The 13362-nt window shown below is 35.5% G+C and overlaps 2 protein-coding genes across 3 annotated transcripts in view; one reads left to right on the forward strand and one right to left on the reverse strand.

Moving 5' to 3' along the window:
• LOC129950099 (uncharacterized) overlaps nucleotides 1–13362 on the forward strand; it is a 30406-nt gene that overhangs the window by 13857 nt on the left and 3187 nt on the right. The gene's annotated exons all lie outside the window — the stretch shown is intronic.
• Nucleotides 51–9295, reverse strand: LOC129953714 (uncharacterized). Of its 2 annotated transcripts, XM_056067098.1 has the most exons (4): nucleotides 8981–9295; nucleotides 8762–8900; nucleotides 1362–1521; nucleotides 51–1307 (listed from the first exon to the last, which is right to left on the reverse strand). In XM_056067098.1, the coding sequence occupies exons 1-4, from the start codon at nucleotides 9114–9116 to the stop codon at nucleotides 501–503; spliced, it is 1242 nt and encodes a 413-aa protein (XP_055923073.1). In that variant the 5' UTR covers nucleotides 9117–9295; the 3' UTR covers nucleotides 51–500. The 2 variants fall into 2 exon arrangements, with proteins under 2 accessions (XP_055923073.1, XP_055923072.1); XM_056067097.1 differs by having other exon boundaries at nucleotides 51–1521.

The raw sequence follows: 13362 nt of genomic DNA on the forward strand, positions 1-13362 counted from the left end.
TTTAACCATAAAGTTAAGATCGTCGGTGGTGGAAAAAATAAATCAAACAATTTGTATCGAATGCGTAAATAAGTCTCCGTTTGACTTAAAATTGATTTATTTAAAAATCTTATTACATTTCATATTTTATTTATTCACAATCTTATAAAACTAATTTTTGAAAAGACTTTTGCATGTTTACACAAAAAAAATATTATAATAAACTCTTTTCGACTTTGAATCGTAATAAATTGAGACTTTTTTCTTTTCTCTAAATTAAACACAAATCGTTAAAAATGAAGATTAAAAAAAATAATGAATAAAATGAAGCTGAATACGTTTACATATATAATTTTTTTTTTAATTTGAAAAAAACAATATCAAAAATACATATACAGGCTTAGAGGGGGGTCGTCAATACATAATTTTAAATAAAATATAATTAGAAATATATTTTCGCGCCAATACAAGGGTACAAGGGCAGGAATAATATTATGTCATAATAAAATCCTCATCTTAATCTAAAGTCTCGCATACTCATCAGACTGCGCTTCAATTATAGCTTTAAGGATATTGATTTCCAGCTTAGCAGCTGTCTTATTGCTAACTCGATTCATAACATTCGCAACGTACAGCCCGAGGGCTTCGTGTCGATTTGAATTGCAGAGATTTTTGAAGAAAGTCGGCGGAAGCTGGTTGTCGAAATTCCCGATATTTATTATCTCCCCAGGGGCAGCGGCATGATTCAGAGTCTTCGAACTGCCTGTTGGATTATTCTCAAAAATAATGTCTTTCTGAAAGTCCAGCTCCTCCAGCTGTGAATTGAAGCCATTCGACTTGATCGTTGTCATGCCATTGGAGAGTTCACCGGCCAAAGTTTGGTTTGTCGATGGAATTGTTATGACATTGATTCCTGCATTGGACGCCGCTGTCACTGTCGAAGGCAATACTGTGTCCATTTCTTCGATGGTTTCTTTTTTGATTTCAACCTCAGGAACCTGGGCATGTGATGGATTAGTCGATGATGATGATGTTTGAGCTTGTGTGATGTGCATTTTTTTCGAAGGTACCGAATCTTCACGTTGTGTTTCAATGGATTGCAATTTACGTTTGACGGATTCAGGCATAATTATCGCTCGGCTATTATCGTTACCCGGGTGTTTTTGCATTCCAAGTGTGGTCTGTTTCATGATTGATCCAGTATTGGCCTTACGCAAGCTGATGCCTTTGTTTTGGAGAGCTTTTGAGAATGCAGATTGCTTTTGTTGTTTTTGTTGCTCGCGCTGTTGTTGAGTAAGACCGATTTCGGGTTTGATTGTTGTAGCTGCCTGTGAAACCATTAAATTAGAGTTAAGAACTTTAAGCTCTGGCTTTGTGTCTACATTGCTGGGGGTGGTTTCTTTCTCTGGTGAACTTCCCGTTGGACTGATGCTTCTCATAGATTTGTCTTGGTTGTCACTGTCTCCTTCGTAATCGTCATCTTCTTCTCGAACTTCAAGGAACTCAACCATGGATTCATCCTCGTGTTCGGGGACTTCTTCTCTGTAAAAGGAAAAATCAATACGTAATTTTTAAGAGTTATTTCATAGTAATACAAATAATTGGTATAGAAAGCCTAAGGCTTCGGCACACAGAATGCATTAGAACGGCGGGTCACACAGAAAGACAAGTTCATGCAAACATTTCTAGAGCATTGTTTATAAAAATAACCATAAAATAATAAATGGAATGACAACTTGCGGCGGTGTTCAAGAGAAGCAAATTTCTCGGTAAGAGAAAGATTTCTTATCATTTTTAGAATCGTCTTTTCAATTCTACTTAGAAGGCTCCAGTACGTTAATGAGGCACTAGCCGAAATATGAGAATTATACTCGAGTTTAAGACGAATAAAAGCTTTGTAAATCATAGCCAGATCAGAAGGGATAAAAACTTCTTGCATCGTCGGAGAAAACATAAACACTTAGCATCATTTTTGGCGATGTCGAATATGTGATCACTCCACAACAGGTGGTTTGGGATGCACACACCTAGAACTGAAAGCTGTTCAGTCTCCTCGATGCAAGTACCAACCATTGGGAAGTGGCATTGAAGGAGAGTTAAGCTTTTGAGACAGTAGACATCTAAACGAATTTTTAATTTTCAATGAACCTTGCTGTCAAGATCAGAATTTAATGAGATTATCATATGCCGTCGTTGGTAGTCCACATCCGAAGAATATGGATAAGAATCTAAAAACGAATATTCAAAGCTAATGGTACTGTCATCAGGGAAACAATTTCCTAGGTTAGAAGTTCCAGACAAAAGATCATTTATAAAAATAAGTAAAAGTTTCGGAGACAAAACGGAGCACTGGGCCACATCAGCGTTTACATTACATTACACACTATTCAAGACACAAACGTACAGAGTAGAGAATACAGCACCTTGAGCGACTAGACTATATAAGGTGATAACAACACAAGACAGAATGACAGAAGAGAAGGAACAACAAACAGAAAGAACACACAACAGCACGCGGTAGGTTTCGAGACATCAGCGTTTATTTTGTGGGTATAAGATTTGAACCCGTCCAATACTACTTAATTTTAACTGTCCTGGGTTTAATTTAAGATACAAGAAAGAGTCAAACAAGCTACTGTAGCTCTCTTCTCTTACAAAAAAAGCTATTGATAATAAATGGTGCTTATAACCTAGATTCTACCATTGACTATACACATCTGCAATTAGACCGATTTTAATGTACGGTGTGGCAGTATAGTGGACTGCTTTAGAGAAAGCTATAAACCGCGACACATTAAATGAAGTCCAACGTTCAGCTTGCCTATGTATAAGCGGATCGCTTCGCACGAACCCATCTGCAGCACTGGACACCTTAATCTACCTAACACCTCTTGATATAATAGCTCTGCTATTCGCCTCAAAGCTCCGTCGCCACTCCGTAATTCTTAGGTGTTTAGAATCAATTCCAAAGCACACAGACTACATCATCCATTTGTTAGAAAATGTTCACTTAGCTACTTAACATTTAGAGAAAATTTAATCTCGATGCAAGCAGAAAGAACTATTGTGAAGCAAATAGGAAGTACAAAGCCCTATGTAAAGAAAAACAAAGATCGTAACAATGCAGCCGACTTGCAAGTATTAACACAGCAAAAGATTGGTGGAAACTGGTCAAACAGATACGCGGTAATCCTACGAATACTGGAACCCAAATTACAGCTTTTGAATTCATGACATATTCGATTAAGCAGCCGAGAATTTCCTGTGAAACAAATCTAGTTGAAATACCTGAACTTGATCACCCAATGGATTTGAATGAAGTAAAGATTGTCATTGAATCTTCAAAAGAAAACAAAGCTCCGGGTATAAACAGCATCCCATACGAGTTTTTTGAAAATGTGAGTAATTCTCTTATTGGGGTGGTTCATAATTTGCTGAAAAGAATCTACGAAACAGAAACAATACCAACATCCTTCAAAAATCAATTATCTTTCCGAACTTCAAAAAAGGTGACGCTAGTCTTGTATCTAACTATCGTTGGCTTTCATTTTTAGATATCCTCTACAAATTATTCTACTCAATTCTCCTAAACCGCTTCACTACTTGGATCGAAAACAACAATGTACTCAATGAATTCCATACCTTCTTCTTTCATGCCTTATTCAGCTGCAACTAAGCCAGAAAAAGCAACTTTATGTTTAAAAGCTGCGTTCGACAATATTAACAGAGAAGATCTTATTCACAAACTTATAACATAGGGCATCTCGACGAAAATGATTAAAATTATTAAACCATTATACCAAGATACAGTTGCCGCCGTAAGGGATGGAAGCAGTACCTCTAATTTCTTTAGAAAGAGCAAAGGCGTTAAACAAGGTTGCGTTCTGAGCGCTCTGCTTTTTGTCTTGTTCTTAAATGACCTACATTCTGAACTCCTTATCAGAATACATGTGCAAAGAATTGGTATAAAGGTTCTTTTGTATGCTGATGATATTGTAATTTTAGCTCAGAGTCTAGCTTTACTTCTAACAATTATTAAAAACAAGTTCAGCAGCTATTGCGATAAATGGAACCTTGAAAAATCTGAAATTGTTATTTTTAGGAATGGAGGCCGAAGAGCATTAAGTGAAAAATGGAATTTTAAAGGTGTAGAAGTAAAAATAAGAAACCAGTATAAATATCTTGGCGTCGTCTTAATATATATTATGTCTTGGTCTGAACATCTGACAGAGAGGCTTGCAACATCAAAAAAAGCAATCAACGCAACCTGGTCTAAGCTTCTGAAAAATAACTTAGTGCCACATTCAAAAAAGTTTAAAGTCCATGACTCAGCCGCCAAGCTTCGCAAAAATATTTATTGGGCCCAGGAATGGTCAGGCTTTTTTCGCGCGACTGGCATCGTTGTCAACTATGAAGCAAATATGCCCACAACATGCTATTGATTAAACTGAAAGAACAACGGTGGAAAGATTCTACCGAACGTGCTTTACAATCGCAGTTTTACGATGAATATAGCAGTGTATCATCCAAAGAGGTACCCAACTATTTTAATGACTCAAATTCACGAGAAATGATAAGTATGGTCTTAAGAACGGGGTGTGGATTACTTAACTTGAGTGCTAGGGCATTTCAGCAGGATACTGTTGGCTTATACACAAATGTGTAATCTTGATGCAGCTGTGAACACAAAGCACTTTGTCAGCATCTGTCCTATTTTAAAGTCATACCGGAGATTATTTCTAGGAGCTAAAACAATTAATCGCATCAATTTGTTTCAAATATTGAATTTCAAATGTTATTTAAATCTATACAAATTCTTAAAATATGCTCTTAATTATCGCAAATTAATTGTCAATGAATATAATATTTAAAGTAAATTCAAGGTAAGCAAAAATATAAATAGTAAAACTTTAAACGGACCGACAACTTTAACAAGTTATTGTCTAACTAAATTTGAACACCACAGACTACACCATCCCCCAACTTCAATTCGAAATAAATTTCAAGCTTTCTATACCTCCCAGATCTTTCTAGAGTCAAGAAGTCTTGTACTGGCTTAAAGAAAACGTTATATCAACATCTAATATCCGTATCTTCTCAAATAGTCAGCCCGATTTCAATTCTCTGGACTCTATCTATACAAACTCTATAACTGTCGATCATCTCTAATGGATATTCACCTTTGCTGGGGGCCGTGTCATAGAGACATTCCAGGTAAGTATAAGACATATAAACTCGCCAGGAAGAGTACAGTGCAGCCCATCCTAACACGTTTGGCAAATGCTGGCATACCAATCGCTACTTGTAAACTATTGCTAATGCAGGACGCTATGAAGAAGGCAAACACCAAATGGAACAACATAACCACGTGTCAGGTCACAAAAAACATCAGGACAACACTAGACTTAAAGCGACCAAGTTGCTTGCTATCTCTAAGCAGGTCGCCTATGCATAAGCTCGATAATAGGTGTCATAGCCGGACTGTCCAATAAAACAGCATGCCAAGTGCCTAGGCGTATTCTGAAATGACTTTTGCAGAAGCTGTATGGACGAGGAAGAGGAGGAAAAAGTTCTTCACATTCACTGTACGTGCCCTGATCTAGCTAAAAATCGGAAAAAAAATAGGTAGTAGAATTCATGTGGTTTCACAATGGCCCAATAAGGCCCGTTTGCTCATACGACTCATAACTATTTAAGTTTCACATAAGTTACTAAGTTCTGCTAAAAAGTTAGCACAGAACTCAAAGCTTGTGGAGGTTCTTGAATTGATTGAAGTTGGTGTCCCCCGTCAGGTTTACGATAGAAATGAGTACTTTTTAGTTTTTATGAATTGGCCTTCTACAAAAGAAGTCGTTTGACTAAAATGATGGCTATCCATGTATTAGAACAAATCGAGAAGGATCTAGAAAGGCATTATAACAGGTTTGATACTTGACTTTTATAACAAATCATTGAACAAAATTTTCAGTCTTCTACCTAGTCTAGCCATAAGTTCTGTTACACGTTTTCAAGAGCGTATTGCTTATAACTTCCACTAGGAATAGTAACCCTAACTATTTTTTCGAAACACGTCATCTTAAAAGTAAAGAATGGAAGCTTGTTTGGTTTCAGCTTTTGATTGGAAATCATGGAGTGGGGTGTTAAAGAAAATCGAGTCGTGATAATCGAATTACATAATTGTGAAAAAAATTGAAATTAAATTTTCGAACTTTTAAAACCATTTGGTTTTTCGCTAATGTTTGTGTATCGTACTATAAAACGTTTTGATGAATTGTCAAAAGTAGATGACAGACCAAGAAGTGGTCGTCCATGCGTCGGTCGAACGGGAGCAAAAGTAAAAGCCGTGCGTGAACGAATTCGTAGGAATCCTCTCCGGAAGCAGAAGATCATGTCCAGAGAATTGGATATATCCACCAGATCCATGTCAAGGCTAATCCGAGATGATCTTCACATAAAAGCACATCTTTTAACTTCAAGTCTTAAAAAAATAAGACTTGAAAGAAGCAAAAAGCTTTTGCAGTGGCACGCGGTTAATGGATATAAAAATATCTTGTTTACGGATGAAAAAATCTTCACAATAGAAGAAGTTTATAACAAACAAAATGATAACATTTATGGGACATCATAAAAAGAAGCAAAAAAATTGTTCCAAGGGTTCAGCGTGGACACCAACCCGCTTCAGAAATGGTTTGGTGGGGGGTTTCCCATAAAGGTGTCACTTCACTGCACTTTTGTGAAAAAGGCAAACCGGTGTTAAAGTGTATCAGGAGAATGTTCTCGAGGTACCGATTTCGAACGGCAAATTTGAGAAAGCACTTTTCATGACAAGAATTACTCTTGGAGAAATTGTCAATTCTTCGCAAGAGGCAGTACCCGTGACATAGGAAGGGATCGAACCCAAGACCTCACGCATGAAATTCCAACGCACTAACTATCATGCCACGGGTACTGTATAGGAAATATATTAAAATCCATCTACCTCATCTTCGCCACCTTCCTAAATTCTTTTTATATCCTTGGTAAAATTGTTTAAGGGATTCAACGGTCCTGTAGCATGCTGAATCCGAATGGGAATTAAAATCGATGTTATTCTCTCCCAAGCTGTTTCTTTTTCCTTCCCCGTAACTCCATCTGTTTTTTTTTTTTATTTTCAATATTATTGTATTTTCTTGATAAGCACATTCTAAATTGTCCGCTTTTCTTTTCGAGAAAAATTGGGATTTCTTATCCTTTTCTTGTCAGCCATGATAAGAAAAGTATCAGCAAACGGGCCTTAACTGGCCTAAGTGTGTTCTATTCCATCACGGACAGCCACTTTAACCTTACCTAAACTGTCCGAAAGGTAATTTCTAACCCAACAGAACAGAGATTCATCCAAACTAAGAGCACGCATTTTTTTAATGCCAAACTCTATCAAATGCCTTTGAAATAACAATCTTACTTTCTCCAAATCTATGCAAAAATTTGTTCCACTGTTTGATGATATGAGTCAATTAGATCACCAGTGGACTTATTACTACGAAAGCCGTACTGCCGGTCATTAAGAAGCTTTCGTGCTTCAAGATATTTTTTTATCTGAAAATTGATCAGCCTTTCCATGACTTTGGAAAGAAGGGACGAAAGTGCAATTGAAAGATAGTTAGAGGATGAGGAGGATTCTCCTTTTTAGGAACAGGGTGGACAGGTGCAGTGTTCCTTCCACTCGGAAGAGACTAGACAGATGTAAAACCTTACGCAGTGGTTTTTCCAGCGTTGAAGAACCCCTTTTTAGAACTATAGCGGGGATACTACCCGTCCAGTGGATTTACGAATGTCAAGATCTTTAAGTACTCTAGCAACTGAAAAAGTGCGAAAGTAGATTCGTGCCATAAAATTGTTTAGGCTTTTGAGTACATGAGGAGCCATTTCACTCATTATTCAGGCATCGAATTAACAGCAAACTTTGCTGAATTCAAATTGGCCTTATCAACCGCGCTTACAAACGGAGTGTCATTGGAAACGAGCTTAGGAACTGACCACAGTAAATTACCAGAAATGTTTACTACCTTTGGAACATTGTAGTATTTTCTGCCGTAATTTCTAATCATGTAAAAATGTAATGCGTCGAATACGTCTGTTATAGGCCTTTCTAGCTTGTTTAGACTTATTTCGGTTTTCTTCAGTGGAGTTGGCTCAATAAATCCGGAAACTTACATCTTTGATGCATCTATTGTAAGCATTGGAAGAATAGGCAGAATGCGCTACTGCCAATCTTGCCGATGCAAGCATTTTTAAAAAGAAACATTCATTCCGCTCACCCTTTATTAACAAGTTTCATGTTTTTTGGGGAAACCCCAGTTTGTACCCGAAAAAAACCCTCCTAAAGTATTATTATTAGATTTGAGATTATAGGCTCATAATGACGAAAATAGAAGTCCAGTCTTAGCCTAGAAAAGCTGTCAAACTAGTAGCCAAGCTTATGATAAACACTTTGGGAAGACTTGGCGCGCTAGGTCTTTCATTTGAAAGGTGAACCTACCCCACCAGAATATGATTTGGGGGTCAGTTCTCAATGGAGACTCTGTAAACATGGTCTGGCGCATGCCGGCATTAAGTTTGTTAGCCACCAAATCAATTAATAAAGTTCAAAGAATAAAACAATTTAAAAAGAATCTCTATGTACACACAAATTGCTAGAGACGCATATAAAGTTGCGCCCAGAAAAAAGAGCCCCCTGATGCGATGGCTATCTTAGAATTACTCTAAACATTTACAGCTCCATTAAGAAGTTTGTAAGACTCACTCTAATTTCGGTGTGAATTCCTCTTGTTTTTTGCATATATCTTCCATTTGTTGAAACAGCTTCCAGGTGCTCGAGGGCTTCAGCTTCTCTTGTTCGTATTTCTTTTGTAAAACTTTGAAAATCGATTTAGCTTCATGTGCTGCAAAAAGTCATATACAAACAAAAATTTTGTTAATTTTACATTTCAATAAGTTTTTTCGTTGGTATTAGAAATCCCACCAGAAAGTTTATTCTTTTTTCCAACTTTAATCCAAGCCTCATCTTGGTCCTTTTTGGATTTCGCGGCATCGCTTTGTGGATGCAGAGGTTTTTCGTCAGCGATATCAGCTAAGATTTTATCCAATTGAATTGGCATATTTGTGTTTATAATATTTTCTCTTCGGTCTAATTTATATTTTAAGAATATTTTATATTGCTTTTTGGGTTCTTTTTGTTTTTTAAATTCCAATTTTACACAAAATATACAACACAGCGGCGGTAAAAAATAAAGAAAACAACGACAACGGGTACGAGAATGAGAACGACAATGAATTTAAATTTATTATTTGCAAGAAGAAAGGAAACACATAATAAGATTTTTGAGTTTACAAATTAGATTTGTTGAGGAGAGAAGAAGATAGTAGTAGTGGTTATTGCTATTTTTGCTTGGAGTTGGCTTCTTTTTATTGCAATTTAGTTTTTGCTTCAAAATCCAAGTGTTTTTGTCTCCTTTTGACTTATGCATTTTTGAGAGGGATGCATTGCATTTGGCGGTTTGTTTTCGTTCAGAAAATATGTCAAATGCTTCGTTGAGTTGTAATTGCATTAAGAAGCATACGCTCTCAAACCTTATATTGTAACAGGGTGATATAATTATGTAAATATTTTATAATTTATTGTGTTATATGAAAAGAAAATTTAGATAAAATTAATGGTTTTTTGAGTTAGCATGTCAAAAACCAAACTGTATTTGAATTTGATAAAACATTCTTTAAGTAAAAACCGATCCCTTCCACGTTAAAAAAAGAAAAATAATGTATTAAATGAAAGTTTATAACAATGAATTATAATAGATTTTCTTGATGACTTACAAAATCGAAGAGCTGACGTTACTTTAATTGGTCAGCTTTAATTCTTGAATCAGCTTGATCTGATATAGATTTAAGCCAAGATCCTTACGCAAAATACGTCATAAAGTAGTCAAAGCCATGCCCAATTCTTAGGAACGCTGTGAAATTGATTGGTTTGGATCGTTTGCTGTGAATATCTGAGATATTTTCCATATTTCAAAAAACTCGATGTCGCACCTACCATGATGGTAATTATTATAGATTGGCAATGACAGTTCAACGAATAGTGAAAGGTTGCGTTTAGAAATCAAACTCAATGTTTATAAGTCTTTATTTGAAATTTCGATACTTATTCAATTAAAATAGCGTTAAAATATTATAAATATAATATGAATTTTATTTTTAATTTTTTTTTCGAATTTTTAAAGGTGATATCTCAAAAATTTTAAAAGACGGAATGATAACTTAATACTTATTATAATACTTTCTATTATGTTAATACCAACAAAAATTGTTCAGTTGTCAAATTTTTAAAAAAATTTAGAAACATTTAGAAACTATTATAAATATAATAAAATATTATATGTACATTATGATCTTAGGAGTGACTAAAAAAGTACTACACTTCCTGCTTCACCAGATGTTTACATTCGTTTAAGTTCCTTTGATCTTTATATTTCACATTTGATAAAAGCTTATGAAAATGTTGGTTGATTTTATTTTCGTGCCAGTAGGACTATAGTGTCAGTAAAGCTGCCAAATTGGTATTTGAATACGTTTTTGCTTGGCGTAAGAATAAGAAATTAGACTTATGTACAAATAATTGTGAAACTATTACACAAAAATTCATCTCAATATGACAGCTCAGATCATGTTAATGCAATTTCAATAAATCAATTCGTTTTGTCTAATAGAACATGAGAAAGGACGAAATATGCCTTTTGACAGATTTAACAAATTGATTAGAGAACCATATGAAACGTGGCAACATTACTCGGACACAGGAATGGTTGAGAGTTTTAAGTCACTAGGTCCTAGTTCTCAACGGATTGTTGCGCCAACTAAATTTTTTATCAGGGCCGGATTTAGAGGTCCAGAGACGACGGGGCAATAAAAGAACGCAGGCCCCATCGCCCAAATTATTTTCAAAATATAGTTAACCATTTTTTTCACTCAAGTTTTTCAATAAATAATTTACTGTGAAACCAAGTAGATTCCTGTAGTATTGAACAAACACATAAAAATATATATTTTAGAGTTAACGAACGGAACCTTTCGAGATTTTTTCGCTGAAAAATCGTTGAAGATTTCGTTGAAATCCATTTCTCGGAGTAAATCACTTTCAATGCTCAGTAGAGAAAGCTTCGATAGACGATTGTATTTTGTTCCATCGTGATTAGAAGCCTATTTTTATAATTATTATTTTTGAAAATGAGTGCTTTCCAGTGCAATTTGTTACCATCAAAACCAAATACATTCTCAATGCAATTTCGAGGCTTAGGAATGTAGCTCTAAAATATTGATTTCGAGAATTTGGTAGTAAAATAGTTCCGGCGATTAATCTGTTCCATAGTCCTTTTCATTTTTGTATGAGTCAATCAAAGACACAAATTGAACCAACTTATTACCAAGACTATAGGCTCTAAAGCATCCGGATACACTTTCACCAATGCCCCTGTTGCAGCGTGCAAATTGTCAGCATCCATCTTCTCGATGTGTTTCAGGAATACTAATCTCAAAAGTGTACAGCTTCATAGGCATGCAATCTTTCAGTAAGAGAAACTGATAGATGGTCAATCACTGAGATGAAAGCTGATACTTTATATTTTTCCTTGGGTGACAGATTTACGTCTTGTGCTTTCCCGTAATCGAGCGGATTCAACCTCATATTTCTCGTTCTGGTGCGGGTGCGTGATTGTACATATTCATCAGTATGGGATAATTTTTGGCTGCTTCGTATTTATCAAAATCATTTCGTTTGGATTCCACGAATGATTCCAATGATTCTACTGCACGCATTGCCGATTCAAGCATCATTTTCGGGTCTTGCAACATCTTGTTTGTAGCGTTGAAACACTCCAAGATATCGTTCCAAAATGTTGCAAACAAAGCTGTTTCGAGACCACTCATCTTCTGAAGAAGGTGCGTTACTTCATTCCTTACAATGTCTTTTTGATCTTAATTGGAAGATATGCTGGTTAGAGCTTCTTCGATTTCCGAATAGCCGTTATCTAACGCTTTCGTAGCTTCAGCTTTTTCAAGACTAAAAACTGGCCACTTTTCTTCTGCGATAATTTCTCAATCAGAATTCGGTGCCGCTCTTAACTGGCTGTGAAAAACGTGTACAAATTTTGCACGAAATCAAAGAATAGAACTGCAGCTACCTATCCCACTAAATTCATAGAATGACCACAACAAGGTACGAACGCCGATATAATGATTTTTCTCCATCCCTTTGTATTTGCCGATCATGTTTGGAGCATTGTCATATGATTTTGTTATTTTACTGATTGCCTGATTGGAGTAAACATAGATCAATGATTTCTGTTATTTAAGATTAATATAATTAATTTACTAGTTGGAAGTTGAAACAAAAATTTTCAGAATTATCTTTTGTGGGGCCCCTGGACTTCCGCCCCGGTTACCGTCCCCTCAATTCGGCCCGACCTCTGCCATGACAGTCCTACGCACTAACCATTACGCTACGAGAATCATAAATGCATTTGTATTAAAAAATTGTTTTCTGGAAGAAATTGCATTTTTAGTTGAATTTTTTTCGCTAATATATTTTTTTTTTAATTATTAATGATAAAATATTAATTAAACCTGAACAGTTGCTTACCAAATGTCAAACAAAAATCAATTTCTAATCGCTTATTGTGTGTTTTAATATATTATATATATATATTCTCGAGATTGGGCAGATAAGACAACACAAGGGACCACTTTTGCAGTCACCTGCATTCTTTGAACGTAAATTTAAACCAAGTTAGTTTTTTCAAATTCCAATAATACCTCAGAAAAAGCTGCAAGCTTATTATGAGTTGTATTTTTCTGAAATATTAAGTGTTCCTTTTTCAATTTGACAAGGAAACCTTTTACACCAAACATTAAAAGGTTTTTTGAAGAAAATAAATAAATCATAAAGTGATAAAGTTTAGCTTTAGCTTAAAAGAAAAACCGTGATCAGCTGTCATTTTGATATAAGTTGGGAAAAGTTGTTTTGACTTACTTTGCAGCCAACTCTTCGGTAAATTTAAATGGCAAGTTTTTGAAAGCTAGCCAAATAGATATTAGCTGTATTCACTGACGCTGTGCTGGACTGTTCTAGACAGAAAAGTGCAGCTTTTTGCTGTTCATTGAGGTTTTTTCTGTTCTGAACTGTTCTACTTTCCTGTTCATAGACAAACCTAGAACAGCTTAGAACAGGATTTTCTGTTCTTGCTTTTGAGTCAGATCAGGTTAGAACAGACTCGTGAGAAATTTCAAAATCGAAGTTGTCATTTTTTTTGTTTACGTTTTGATTTGGCTGTGCTTTGTGTTTTTTTTTTT

Source organism: Eupeodes corollae, chromosome 1, assembly GCF_945859685.1.
Source record: "Eupeodes corollae chromosome 1, idEupCoro1.1, whole genome shotgun sequence".
NCBI lineage: Eukaryota > Metazoa > Arthropoda > Insecta > Diptera > Syrphidae > Eupeodes > Eupeodes corollae.